General features: G+C 35.7%; 1 protein-coding gene across 1 annotated transcript; it reads left to right on the top strand.

Annotated features, from left to right (window-relative positions):
* The first annotated feature begins 2,062 nt into the window (after positions 1 to 2,062).
* Positions 2,063 to 11,047, top strand: LOC136843392 (uncharacterized). The gene is made up of 2 exons (XM_067111742.1): positions 2,063 to 2,191; positions 6,756 to 11,047. The coding sequence occupies exon 2, from the start codon at positions 6,810 to 6,812 to the stop codon at positions 10,611 to 10,613; it is 3,804 nt and encodes a 1,267-aa protein (XP_066967843.1). The 5' UTR covers positions 2,063 to 2,191; positions 6,756 to 6,809; the 3' UTR covers positions 10,614 to 11,047.
* The last annotated feature ends 4,645 nt before the right edge of the window (positions 11,048 to 15,692 follow it).

Raw genomic sequence — 15,692 nt, 5'->3', positions numbered from 1 at the left:
AGGGACAGTGCGACGGGAAAACATAGAAATGTTAAGGAGGTGAGTGGATAGATGAAAAAAGATAAAACAGTCAGTAAGTCCTCCAACCCTCCCTCGTCCACTGAGAGAATGCATTTTCTAGGGACAAATTCTATTTTCATTTCTACGGCTTAAAATAAAAGTTCAGTTTTTATCATTCAGTCATATTACGTAATATCCCACTTCAGTTTTCATTACAGACACGATGCTAATACCGTTTTATGTATCCTTACTAAAATCCAAGCATATATATATATATATATATATATATATATATATATATATATATATATATATATATATATATATATATACATATATTTATATATATATATATATATATATATATATATATATATATATATATATATATATATATATATATATATATATATATATATATATATATATATATATATATATATATATATATATATATATTTATATATATATATATATATATATATATATATATATATATATATATATATATATATATATATATATATATATATATATATATTCATAAAGCTTTCTATATGGGGGTCATCCATAAGACGACTGTTAAACTATGGTATTCAAGTTTCCCTAACAGGAGCGCAGCTACGCATTTCCATTGCCCCTCTCACTGCTTGACTGTTGTATTGTGGCAAAGTTCACTGTGTAGAAAGCTTCGAGAAATGTAAGCACGAAACTCTCCTACACAGCTGAATCATCAGCATTATGACGTATGCCCAGACACAAACAGCACAATTAGCCATTCTTTAGATTCTGTTCATTAAAAAAATAATAAAAAGTAAAAATTGCACCGAAGTTTCTTCGGCGCAATCGAGTTTTCTGTACTGCATATAATGCTGTATGAGCCGCGAACCGTGAAACTTAACCACGGCCCGGTGGTGGCTGTCCTATAGCGTTGCTAGAGGCACGATCATGGCTAACTTTCAGCTCGAGTAAAATAAAAAAAATACTGTGGCTAGGGGTCTGCAATTTGGTATATTTGACGATTGGGGGGTGGATGATCAACATACCAATTTGCAGCCCTTTAGCCCAAGTAGTTTTTAAGATCTGAGGGCGGACAGAAAAAGTGCGGACGCACAGAAAAAGCAATCTCAATCGTTTTCTCTTACAGAAAGCTAAAAATTCTGTCATTCCAAACACAGTAGAGTTAATCAGCAACAAGTTTTCTTTATTTCCGAGTTAAATTGTTATTCAAATGGAAGTTATATATTCATTAGTTTAGATGGAACTCTAAAAGTAAGTACGAAATAAAGATAACATGTCTAAAAGTGTGTAATAGAAAGACAAAACAGTGATGTAAATGAACTGTGATTGACATCATTTCAAACCTATTTGCAAATGCATTCATATATCACATGCAGTTGCTTATGGTTTCGCATTTAAATTGGAAGTGAAGGTAAGTTGCCGAGTTTACTATTTGTTTGGATGAAACCATAAAGTACAAAATGAAGAAGCAACACGAAGAAAGAAATGCAATATATAAATCCGCCAACCAAGTGTCATCGCGATACGGGACCACGACTAGCAGACTGGATTGCATCACACTGCGCGTTGCTATGCACAGCTTCATTGGCTAATTCCAGCCAGCGTACACGTCCTCCTTTTCCTAAGGAAATGAAAATAACTTTTTTTTCTAATATGATAATTTGGAAATTAAAAAGGTTGAGTTTCCTGTCCAAGTGATACTTAAAGTCAAGCTATTTAAAAAACATCTTTGCTCTGGCAGACGAAATTGTTACTGAAAACGTATCAACAATTTAGCTCGGGCGGTGGAAGAAGTGTTGTCTCATGTCTAAATATGGCATATAAAACTTGCCAAATGTCACTTTTTGATATATTTTTTCTTTAACAGTCCATGGAAGTAAAAGAAACTAGTGACGAGCATTTTCTGCATTTGACTTGCCTTTTAATATTTGCATTATACGTATTCTTGCCCTAAGAGTTGTAGCCATCATGCCTTAAAAAGAAAAAAAAGGAAAATAAACAATAGGTTCCTGAGGCGATACGTTCTCGCTCATCATCCGGTATATTTAAGTACCGTTCGAGAAGGCTCTTGCAGAGACCGTCTCACCAGCCGACTGAAACAACATTGAGCAAGACTTAACAGTTCGTTTGAATTTGCATCGATGGATATGGTGTTCTTCCTTCTAAACTGGTAAGTATAGTTTGGTCTTTGTCACTTAATATGGTTTAAATTTTAAGCAAACCCTGTTTAACCGCAACTACTATTTCTAGTGTTGAATACTCAAATATGAAAAATTCGACTATGTACATTGTTTTATTATTTGCATGCTCGTTTTACGGAAGTCTTTTGAGACGTTTATAGTTATTTATACGAGTATTTTTTATGTGGGGGGTGGGGAGGGGCCGGGTGTTAGTGGATGGGGGCAGAAATGGCGAATAAGAGACCTAAGTATACCTTAGTTTTACCAGACCACTGAGCTGATTAACAGCTCTCCTAGGGATGGCCCGAAGGATTAGACTTATTTTACTAGAGAATATGGGAGAACCGAAACGTTAGGGCGTGCAAAGATGGTTCTGGGCAAATCGATGGGCGAAGGTAGAGTGACAAAGAAGTGGAAGTGACAACAAAGAAGTTAACAAGAAGCTGATGTGTGGTAGTTTGTTATAAATAGATCGAGTGCTCCTCGGGAAAGGAGATTCCAAGAAAAAGATATCGGGATGATGGGGTGTCGTTCTCGTGGCGTTAGGTAACCTTTAATATATAACATATGTTATCGCTTTCTTTTCTTGCCTCTCAGTGGTTTTTAATGCGCAGTTTAATTATCCTTTTTATTCAGGCTATTGTCTGGGTTTCCTTTCATTCGTACTGCTCTGATGTCAAATGCTCTTTATATTTTCCAATCGTTCTTTCTTCGCATTTTCGTTCATCGTGGCAATATTTTTTCATCCAATATATTATTGTTTACCTGATGCTTTCCTACAGATGTATCCTTTTTCGTTTTTTGTTTGCGTGTGCTGGTTTTACGATATCCTCCGTGTTAGTGTTTTTAACACACGGCACTATGAGAATGCCGGAGGGTTTGTATGCTAATGCAACAAGCCTGAGACCGTGCTCTTAGAATCAATACTCCTTTTGCTGCAACTACTGACAGACGCTTTCTTATTTCAGTGTGTCAACACTTAACGGTCGCATTTTCATTTACAAAATTATGATAATCCTCCGTATCACGAGGATTTGGCAGCTGTTAAGGGTAATATAGAATAAAGTAATTAAAGCAGTGACAATTGCAATGCCATAACCCCGCTGGGTGGCAGCAAAACACTGATGCGTTAAGTATCGCCAAAGCTGCTTCAAAGAGTTGCTCGTACTAAATTCTATGTGAAGTTAAGTATACCTTAGTTTTTACGTGGCTAAGAACCAATTGGTTACCTAGCAACGGGACCTACAGCTTATTGTGGAATCCGAACCACATCATACCGAGAAATGAATTTCTGTCACCAGAAATAAATTCCCCTAATTCTTCATTGGCCGGCCAGAGACTCGAACTCGGGCCTAGCAGAGTGCTAGCCGAGAACTCTACCGACTCGTCCAACTAGGAACTTAAAAACATGATTGAATATCATGAGAGTAATTACAATGGTTTGAGAGAGAGAGAGAGAGAGAGAGAGAGAGAGAGAGAGAGAGAGAGAGAGAGAGAGAGGGGGATTTCTGCTATTCATGTTTGAAATAAGTTGGCTGAAGGAAAAAAAACATTCAGTTTAGTTTAATTTCGTAATAAAAAATATTGCCTATTGTATAACTCATACGTTATTTTACTGGCTATAATGTTTTGCCAAATCTTAAAATTATAAAGGCCATTCCTAGCCATAGCAAATGTGAATAAAAGAAAAGTAATTCACTGTCTATGGAAAATGATATCACAAGTAATCCGCAGAATTTATTACTAGAGAATAAGGGTTGATACTGGCCATCGTCAAATACAGTATCCGTGAATGATGGTACGTATACGCTTCATAATGACGCCGTTCATAAACCAAAAACTGTCCTTTTTATAAAGAGAACCTTCGTATCATAAAGGAAAAGGACATGAGAATGGAAGAACATAAATTCACGCAAACATGTTTACCACTTATCTGTCCTGTTGAACATTTGATTCCATATATCATCCTCTGTGCAATGCCGCCTCGACTAACGGCCGGAAAACGCATCTTGCAGCAAACAGATGAACGAAAGAACCACTAAGTTATCTTCAGATAACAATCATCCTGTGTACAACGGGATCGAGTAAACAACAGATAAGTACAACAGATATATATAGATATATATATATATATATATATATATATATATATATATATATATACATGTATATATATACATATATATATATATATATATATATATATATATATATATATATATATATACTGTATATATCTACTTGTTGTGTGTCTGCATATTATTTATGATGATATACTGTACGTGTTACCCTTAGGAAGGATTGGGTTTAAAAGGGTACATCCTCCTGGTTTCTCACCAGTTGTTGAAGGATGATTTTGCTTGACCCTTGACCTCTGCAGAAGCCCACGGCTGACAGGACTGGTGGATAATACGCCGGTGGATACTGAAACTGTAGACAGAGGTGCAGTTCTCTTATCTGTTAGAGTTTTCCTTTGAAGAACTGATGTGATTTTAGAACCGTCCCACTTACTATCCCCTTCGGCACTGAGAGCTGCAACTTAAGCTTTTTCTCTCTCTAGAAAACTACTTCAGACAGACAATGGTCTGTTGTTGTACTCAGTCCCGTTGTACACAGGACGTTCGTTATCTGAAGATGACTTAGTGATTCGTTTATCTGTTTGCTGTAAGATGCGTTTTTCAGCCGTTAGTCGAGACGGCATTGCACAAAAGATGATATATGGAATTAAATATTAAATAGGACAGATAAGCTTAGTGGTAAACATGGTTGCGTGAATTTATGTTCTTCCATTCCCATGTTCATTTCTTTCAGGATATGAAGTTTCTCTTTATAAAATGGACGGTTTTTGGTACATGAATAGCGTCACTATGAAGAGTATGTCGGGCCATCAGACCATCAGTCACGGATGCTGTAGTCGACGATGGCCAGCATCAACCCATATTCTCTAATGATAAATTCTGCGGATTACTTGTGATATCATTTTCCATATCCAGTGAATTACTTTTCTTTTATTTTCTTATATATATATATATATATATATATATATATATATATGTATGTATGTATATATTTGGGCTCCTCTAACAAACCTATTGTTTCCCTTTCGTGTTGTTTGTGTGTTTGTGCTATAAACTAATGAGCTACAATTACCATCCCTTACAGTAAACAGTTCCGATTAAGAGATTCCAGGTTTTAGTATAACTTTTTCACACCCTACTTCATGATTATGAGATACGGATTTCTGCGAGAGGTAAGTATATGAATTGCCTAGTCAAGCATATCTCACAGTACGCTCTGATCTTGGCCAAAAGGCCTTGAAGCGATAAACCTGTCCCATAACCCTGGTCTAACCTTCCTGTTTGCTTAGCCTAGGTTCAGCAAACGCATATTAGGTCACAGGAATAATAACGGTACAGCACTGCAATACGACCTGATAACACAGAAGCAATAAACTAGATGAAATGTTTTGTCAAAGAATGCAGAAACTACATGGCAACAATAGTGGTTAGACTAGGGTTACGGGATAGGTTAATCGCTTCATTGTCTTGAGAGCAAAGTGTAATGTCAGATAGGTTTGACTAGGCAACTCGTATACATACTTCTTGCAGAAATCCGTATCTCATTCGACCTGTCAGTGTGAACCAAAGAGAAGATATTACGTGTCCATTATACAGTTGTGACTGTCACATATGTTGAGCGAAAACAGTGCATGTGAATCCAGTTTCAAAGAATAAATTCACGAAAAATTAAAATTTTTTTTCTATTGCGTTTCAGCTAATGAATAACTAATGCTTGTTTAGTAATAATTTTCTTAATTCTGACATCCTGGTACCATGAGGAAGTTAATATAAGTAATGCATAATAATTGCAGATAAACTAAAAAATACTATAGGAGGCCTTTTGGGTAGTTGTATAGCCATCCTAGTTTGAATTTGGTATTGGTTGAAAATATATAGCAATAAACCGTAATTCTCCAAAAATTTAATATTTTAATTTGTTGGTTTTAAAGTACATGGCATAAATCACATTGCTTACTTTTATAATTCACTTTCCCTATTTAAAGTTAAGTGCGTATCTGAATAATCGATGAATAATGAATAAACCTGTTATGTGCATACTTTATTTTTCAAGTCTCATTTGTTTTTGCAGTTTCCTTATTTATGTATTTAAACACAGATGTATCATAGCAAATTGTTACAAATGATTCAGGTTTTCTGATAAGGTATAATTATTTAGGAATTTTTCAGTCGTCTTTTCCCATTTCCTGAATAAATTTACATTTATAAATTTTCGATAACATTTACAAAATGTTAAAGATGGCGTCTCATGTACGTTTACTTAGCTATTTATGGAAGTCAAGTCTTTCTAAGTAACTCTGTTATACGAATAATCAGTTGGTATTTCTTATTTTTTGTCGCATGTTTGATTTGAAATATAATTTTAGAGGTCACATAACGAATGCATATAGACATTTCTATAAGGAAATTTTAGGATAACTTCCCCAGTAGGTTAGTTTTGCTTAGTTAACAAATACAATTTTTCCTTCTTTTACAGGTGATGAGATTACCATTTAGATAACACTGTACACAGAAGCAAGTCATTTTCAAGATGGTGAGTGGACTTAGTGAAGAACCTCTTTCCATCCCAACTCTTGGGAGGCCTTTTCACTTAGGTATGCTGTATGACTGTAGATCTGACCAAATTTTACAGGGTATTACATTGTGGGACCAGAAAACTTTGGATGGAAAAAAGGTACAAAAACATGGATCAGCTGACTTTGAAATCATCGCCTCTGATACCTTTGAAGACAAGTCCTCTGCACTGGATGTCAACATTGGCTTAAAACTTAGCTTTCTTGGAGGGATGGTGGATGTTTCTGGATCTGGGAAATACCTTGACAACAGAAAATCTTCAAATCACATGGAAAGGGTAACCTTGAAGTACAAATGCACAACTAAAACTGAAATAATGACAATGGAGCAGTTAGGGAAGGGAAAGATTGAGCACCCAGAAGTTTTTGATCATGGTACCGCCACACATGTTGTAACAGGAATTACTTATGGAGGCAATGCTTTCTTTGTTTTTGAGAAGGAGTTGTCTTCAAATTCATTCGACAAGAATGTTAGTGGAAATCTTCATGCTATGGTCAAGTCCATTCCATCCTTAAAGATTGATGGGAAAGGGGACTTAGATCTAAGTGAAGATGAGAAAAAGGAATCCAGGAAATTTAGCTGCAGGTACTTTGGAGATTTTATACCTCGAGAAAACCCTTCGACATTTGAAGAAGCTGTTCGTCTCTACAAAGAGATGCCAAATATCTTTGCAGAAAAGGGAAAAAATTCTGTCCCAATAAGTGCACGTTTATACCCACTTGCCAAATTAGACAGCAAGGCTTGTAGACTTGTGAGAGAGATCAGTGCTGTTCTTGTCAAGGAAACAGAAAATTATTTGGAGGGTCTGTATGAACTGGATGTGAAATGCAATGATCTTCTCAGATCACAAGCAGTTAATAATTTTCGTGGAATTGAAGCAGAAATTCAGAAATTTAAATCTTTATTGGCTACTTACAAACTGGGACTTCAGAAAGAGGTGGCACAAATTCTTCCAGACATCAGAGGTGGAAATAAAGAGGAGAGTGAGTTAGCAGATATATTGAAAGAAAGGGATTTCTCTCCATTTCGAAATGAAGCTCTCAGCAGGTGGATAGCAACAAAAGAAAGCCAAGTAAAAATACTTTTGCAATACACTTCCTCTCTTCAGCAGATTAAGTTTGCATCAAAGCCAGGCGATTTACAGTCAGAGGTTATGAGCCCCAATCATTCACAAGTTCTTTGCTTTTCAATTTTGATTCCTAAATCTGATTCACATTTGATAAACATGTCAAAATACCTCAAAGAAGAGGATCTTACCAGTGATTTGGACTTCACAGATGAAAATGCTAAAATCCCACTGAAGATAGCAGAAAATGAAAGTTCAATGATGGAAAAAGCAAGAAATTTCAGAGATTTCTTTGATAATAATAAAAAGAACAATGATGTTGGCTTTATTGTTGCAGAGGACGTTTCTGATTCAAATGAATTCCAAGCTAAGACAAAGTACTATAATAATGGTGAACTCCTCGATGAAGACTTTGCAATACCTTCAGCTCCAAGTAAAGTAAATGTAGACAATAATGATACTACTCATGCTAGCATTTTGGTTCAGTGGGAAAAACCACTTCACGGTGCATCAAACATCGACCAGTACAAGATTGTCTGTGAAGACACTACTGGAAATAATCCACTTATTATTCAGTATGCAGATTCTAATGCTACAAGTCATTGCATTCAGGGTCTCAGTCCTGGTTGTGAGTACAGTGTTAGTGTCCAAAGTTTTTGCCGACTTGGAGTCAGTCTTAAGGGCCAAATTAATGGAGCTGTTAAAACAAGGCCAACTAGTCCACCTGGGAAACCTGAGGCCTGGCAGATATATTCTTCACAAATAGGGATTAAGTGGTCAAAGCCGCTCCACATTGGTTCTCAGTGCACAAGAATCAAGTATTTAGTCAAGAAACAAGTAGAAGGGTCTGACTGGCAAGTTGTAAGCTCTTTGCCATTTGAAAACCAATCGGTTAATATATGTGTAAATCCTAATGTTACCTGTAGATTCAAGGTTTATTGTGAGTGTGAGGACTGTGGCAAGAGTCTTGATAGTGAAGCAAGCAATGATTTGATGATAGAAGTGAAGCCAGAGGAGGTCTGTAAATCTCAATTATGCAATCAGTCAGTGAAAATAAAAGATGGAAACATTAAGATATATCAGCCAAATCTAAAACTTGTTGTATCTCATGAGGAATATAAACTTCAGAAATATGAATTTGGAAATGGAAAAGACGCTATGCCAGAGAAGGTCATCATGCTAGTTGGTTCTACTGGATCAGGTAAAACCACTTTAATCAATGGAATGATTAACTACATATTTGCTGTTGACTGGGATGATAACTTTCGTTTCAAATTGATTACAGAGCCAGAAAGTCACAACCAAGCAAAAAGTCAAACTAGTAAAATATCATCGTACACAATTCATCACCAAGAAGGTTTTAGAATACCTTATTCTATAACAATCATTGATACACCAGGTTTTGGTGATGTTCAAGGTATAGGAAGAGATCAGGAAATTACAGAGCAAATTCGCAAATTTTTCACAACAAGAGGTGTAGGAGGTGTTGACAAAATTGATGCAGTTGGTTTTGTTGTTCAATCATCTCTTCCGAGACTTACTCCAACACAGATCTACATTTTTGATCAAATATTGTCTCTTTTTGGAAAGGATATTGCTGATAACATATTCCTGTTACTTACTTTTGCTGATGGTCAAAAACCTCAAGTCCTTAGTGGCATTAAAGAAGCAAAGATACCATACAGAAAATTCTTCAAGTTCAATAACTCTGCTTTGTATGCACGTTGCAGCAAACTAGAAAGGGAAGAACAAGATAGTGGTGATGACGAAGACAGCACCTTTGATAAAATGTTTTGGGAAATGGGAGAGAAGAGTTTTGTGAAACTTCTGGAAGGTCTGAGCTTGACTCAGAGTAGGAGCCTCACCCTAACCAAAGAGGTTCTTGAGGAACGCCATCTACTTGAAGTTTCAGTAAGTGGCCTCCAGGTAGATATCCAGATTGGACTGAATAAATTAGAACAGCTAAGGAGTGAAGTAAATGTCCTCATAACACATCAGGCTGATATTGACAGAAACAAGAACTTCGAGTACACAGTTACTGAAGAGACCTTTGAGACAGAGCCAATTCCAGCAGGACAGTTTATAACAAACTGTCTAGAGTGCCGCCGCACTTGCCATGAAAACTGCCAAATAAAGGATGATGATCAAAAACAGGGATGCTGGGCGATGACAAACGGGAATTGCCGTATTTGCCCTGGTCAGTGTCATTGGAAAATACATAGAAATATCCCTTACAAATACATTTGTAAGCAGGTTGAAGTAACAAAAACTGCAGAGGATCTGAGGAATCGATATGAAGAAGCAAAGGAAAAGAAGCTCTCTGCTGAACAACTTGTGAAGGAGGTAGAAGAAGAATTTCAGGCAGTTCAAATAAAAGTTCTGGGTATGACTGAAACTGTGAGAAAAAGCCTCAAGAGACTTAAGGAAATTGCACTGAAACCAAATCCTCTCTCCACTGTTGAGTATATAGATATCCTGATTGAGTCGGAGAAATCTCAAGCCCTACCAGGATGGTCGGCTCGGGCCAAGCAACTGCAGGAAGTCAGGAAAAAGGCGGAGTATATGAAGGAAGTCGCTGACAAGGGATTTGACCCTTTCTTGGAGATCAAGAAAAAGATAGAAGAAGAAAACAAACAAAAGAAGAATGGTTATTGGTCACAAGCCAAGAACTTTGTTAAGAATATTTTTAATTAGATTAGGACAGTTCTGATGAGAATAGATCATACTGTTCACTTTATTTTCAGAAATACTTGTCACTAATCAAAGATTTTTTATTGAGGTTATATCTATTCTCCGATCAACTGTCATATGCATTCGTGTAATCATTATCATTGCTGTTAAATGACTGAAACAGAATAACTGTGTGTGATGCTGTCTGAATTTCTGAAATGAACAAGTTTGTCCTGTGGGTGTTAGATTAGCAGAACGTCGTGTCAATAGAATATTGTTTATGTACAATAGACAATCAGGTATTTAGTCTGAACCTAGAAAAATTTGAGCAATTATAAAGAACATTCAGATGTTCAGTCCTTTGCTTTTTGATGAAACCTTTGTTACAAATATTCTTATGATAATTAATTAAGAAAACATTATTGAAAAAAATAAAAAAGAATAAAGAATTTTTACCATCTAGGACTATTGTTAATACCTTGAAATGTTGTATCTTTAACTACATCCCTTTCAGGTGCTTTCCTGAAATTAAGTTACATATTAACCAGTCAAACCCATCGACTAGATTTGCAGTCATGAATTTAAAAGTTTGCGATAATGGCTGAGATACAACATCTTGAAAATTATTCGTAGATATTTATATTCTAGAGTATATTTTACCCCATAAAGCAAAAAAGTATTTAATTTTTCTGTTCAAAGTCTTACTTATGCATCGGAGGAAATGTGATGCTTTTCTGGGTAATTCACTAAGGTTACTATATCTCATTCCAACGACTGCAACTTGGCTATAAAGTGGCTTTTGGACATACCGCTCAGTCAGTGTCATCCTGAATGATGTAGGAAGAGGATGTAGCAGTCAGCCTCTTATTACTTATAGACCTCTACAATTCTGGTGAACTTTAATATTCATGACTACGAACGTAGTCAATCGGCAAAAGTAGGTAGCTTAGCTCATAGTGATATTGACCAAGAAGTATAGTAGAGATTACTACTAGCATTTTTTCTGTTCAAATGTTGTTTGGGAGGGGTATTCTGTTTTCCACCAGAGTTGGCGGTCTGACACAAGTATTTTGAAAAGGTGTTGACCTATTTGCAAAATAAATTATACAGAATTTGTACCAGGTTTTATGTAGAGATTAGTCAGTTTTTGCATGTGATGTGACCAGCACAACAACTATCATTATTTCCGGGTTATAGGTCTAGGTCTACGCTAATTTGATAAAAGGATTTTGCAATAAGGAAACATGATTATTTTACCCCTCCTCCTGACCTCACTGAAGAAATAAATGAAAGTGCACCTTGACGGGGTAGTTTTTGACATGGTGTTAGCAATAAGTTAACTTACTTGGTATGCGAGAAAAATAAGCACACCAAAATAAACAAAAAGATGCTATAATTTCACATGATAAATGAACAATTGTACAATTTTGTGGGCCTTTTACATCCTCCTGGCTTGAATGTCCGGAACAGGCGACAAGAAATATTGGAGTGGAACATCAGATTTATCTTGTCCTGCATTTCCAGAAACTGTGAGTCCCTGTGAATACTTTTATGTTTATGTATCAAGGATCTAGATCTGGGTGGTAGTAGAAAATGCCGATGGTGTTTTATTAGACAGTTGTTAATTTTCATTTCAACTGAAGTGCTCTGATCCTGTGTTTTCAATATTAATTTTCGTCAGCAGGATTTTTTATTTATGATATAGATGCAGTTACGAAATACACTATCTTCTTACTATGCTAATAACTAAGAAATTCGATTTTCGTAGTTTGTAGGCTTTGCATATATTTCAATCAAAAGTCAGCTATCGGCCAGAGACGAAAATCACGCGCTCACTCACGCCCTTAGCTGCTACCCGTGTCATAGGACGTGCCTTACGCAGCAACAGTAATGCCCTTGCTGCCGCATAGATTATGGACAAGAGAATGATGCCTAACGACCAATAGAAATTCAGCACTCCGGTGACATCCTATTTTACATTGAAGGATTAGGTTAAAAGTGCGCATACTGTAATAAAAACTGCTTTTGTTAACTTGTTATCCAAACCTGAAGACTCCGCCGAAAGGTGGAGAAAAGGTACGTCAGTTACAATAAGCAAATGGAAAGAAACGTGAATAATTTTTCCTTAATCCTGAGAGGCTTGGCCGACGAGGAAAAGAGTAAAGACTGATTCAGAGTCCAGATAAAAAGACAAATGCTGTTTAATATCAAATTAACGCTACTTCGGGAATATCCCCGATGGGGAATTATCAACGAAGGGGAATTTATAAGTGATAAATGGATTGATACTTCCGGGTCTCGATCCCTCGGCACAATTACGTTCCAACAACTCCAGTCGATGGTCTACCTACTGAGCCATCAGGAGAGGTAATAAGTTAATGCCGAATCTGTTGTACTTGTTTACCCATTGAGAGTGGGGAAATTATACTTAGCTTCGGCATTAACCCACCTCCACCATGACAGCTCATTAATACGTTTGGAAGATGCATCTCTTATTATGAAATTTTATTACACCGTGATTTATACACAATCATGAAGCTACAAATGTTGATTAATATCAAATTCACGCTACTTCGGGAATATCCCTGATGGGAATTATCACCGAAGGAGAATTTATAAGTGATAAATGGATTGGTGCTGCCGGGTCTTGATCCCTCGACACAATTACCTTCCAACAACTCCAGTCAATGGTCTACCCACTGAGCCATCAAGACAGGTAATAAGTTAATGCCGAGCTGTCATGGTGGAGGTGGGTTAATGCCGAAGCTAAGTATAATTTCCCTGATCTCGACGGGTAAACAAGTACAGCAGATTCGGCATTAACTTATTACCTCTCTTGATGGCTCAGTGGTTGGACCGTCGACCGGAGTTGTTGGAAGGTAATTGTGTCAAGAGATCGAGACCCTGCAGTACCGATCCATTTATCACTTATAAATTCCTCTTCGGTGATAATTCCCCATCGGGGATATTCCCAAAGTAGCGTGAATTTGATATTTAACAACATTTTGTATATAAATCATTGTTGTATATAAATCACGGTGTATATATAATATATATATATATATATATATATATATACATATGTATATAGTATATATATATATATATATATATATATATATATATATATATATATATATATTATATATATATATATATATATATATATATATATATATATATATATATATATATATATATATATATATATATATATATATATATATGTGTGTGTGTGTGTGTGTGTGTACGTGGATGTGTGTGTGTTTATGTATATATATATATATATATATATATATATATATATATATATATATATATATATATATATATATATATATATATATATATATATATATATATATATATATATATATATATATATATATATATATATATATCTATATCTATATATATATATATATATATCTATATCTATATCTATATATATATATATATATATATATATATATATATATATATATATATATATATATATATATGTGTGTGTGTGTGTGTGTGTGTGTGTGTGTGTGTGCATGATCGTGCACGTGAGTTTTATTTACAGCTTTTATTTGTATGTGAGAGAGACGTGGGGTTTGGATGGTATAGCAGAGAAGAACCAAAACGTTTTACCGGGAGAGTGACGTCATCGGGCGATAACTTGCAGATAAGGGGGCTGTTGTTTGAGGCATGGGAGACAGGATGCAGATTAGAACACTGAAAGAGATGAGAGTTTGCAGATTACTTCAGAGACAGCGAAAATGCCAGAAGTCGGCGAAAGGATCGGAATGTTTGGTGGCCCAAACAACATATGTTTCTTATTTATTCTTCTATTTTTCATATCGACAATACTCTTGGTTACTCTATGCACTACTCTTTCTTCGCCTGGCGCAGCACTGGCCGTTCTGTTGGTAGAATACTTTTCATGGTTTCTCTATTTTATAATTCATCGGCTCTCCACTTTTATAGTTTTGTTTATTCAGTTCAGAGGTGTTTTTATATTGAGAGAATTCAGGTAGAATACACGTTCATTTCGACCAACGTTTTACAGAAAAAAGAAATTAAATCAAATCGTACCTGAGATCCAGAAAGTTTCATTGCCTCACCGTTTGCACTGAATGTTTCCTTTCTTTTCTCGTTTATTCTTTTGCCGTTATTCTTGCTCTTGTATTTTTTTCTGAGTTATGCCGGCATGACACAAGACTTCGATAAAGAAACTGGGGATGAATTTATTTTAGATTGTTATTGCAATATGTGAGGCCACTGGAGCACAATTTCTTGTTACACATGATAAGAGATTTCAAGGAAAAAGTTCTCAAGTGTGCGAGACTGAACATAGGCGGTGGTATATTTACATATCCGGCTTTTAAAGCAGTAGGCAGCTCGCCCAATAGACACAACGGTGCGTAAACATAGGGATGGAGACAATATTTCACAATATACTATTTCTGTATGATTATAATCGTACTAAACTTTAAGGAAAAAGTTAAACAAAGAGAAGGCTACGTTCCATACAGGGGTTAGAACACTGTGCTCCTTATCTGAACTCTTACTTCATGAGCTAATTTTGCTCACACTGAAGCGCCTCGTCCAACAGACAAGAGAAGAAATGACGTGGACAAACAAGAAAGTCAGATAAGTTACCCCGTAATCGGAAAGTTTATTTAATTAATTCATAATAAAAAAAATAACCCAAATACAAATAATTACCTTGAAATAGTCTGATCAAGGATCTCAATAAACATATGAATATTAGCAAAAAATATAATGAACTGAAATGAAGAAAGAATATGAAAGAGATATAGTCACCAACTTACTTTCGAATATTACACCACATTGCGAGAATTTCCTTCTGAATATCCTTAGTTACTATATCTGAATACACTAACAATGTAACTTTTAAAGATTTTTTTAACCATTTACATTTTCCATTTTCCTATGTGGAATACAACTGACCGGTTTGTCTTCGTGTCTGGGAAGGTTATCAGTATTGCTATTAATGTAAAGCTGAGTCATGCCCTGAGTAGAGCTCTCGAGTGTCGGCAGGATACAGGCTCATAAAACGATCTGTGCAAGTGACGTCATCCCGGCGCACGATCA

This window comes from Macrobrachium rosenbergii, chromosome 11 (assembly GCF_040412425.1).
Source record: "Macrobrachium rosenbergii isolate ZJJX-2024 chromosome 11, ASM4041242v1, whole genome shotgun sequence".
Taxonomy (NCBI): domain Eukaryota; kingdom Metazoa; phylum Arthropoda; class Malacostraca; order Decapoda; family Palaemonidae; genus Macrobrachium; species Macrobrachium rosenbergii.
The sequence above is the reverse complement of the archived record's forward strand: the minus strand, read 5'-3'. Positions and strand labels throughout refer to the sequence as shown.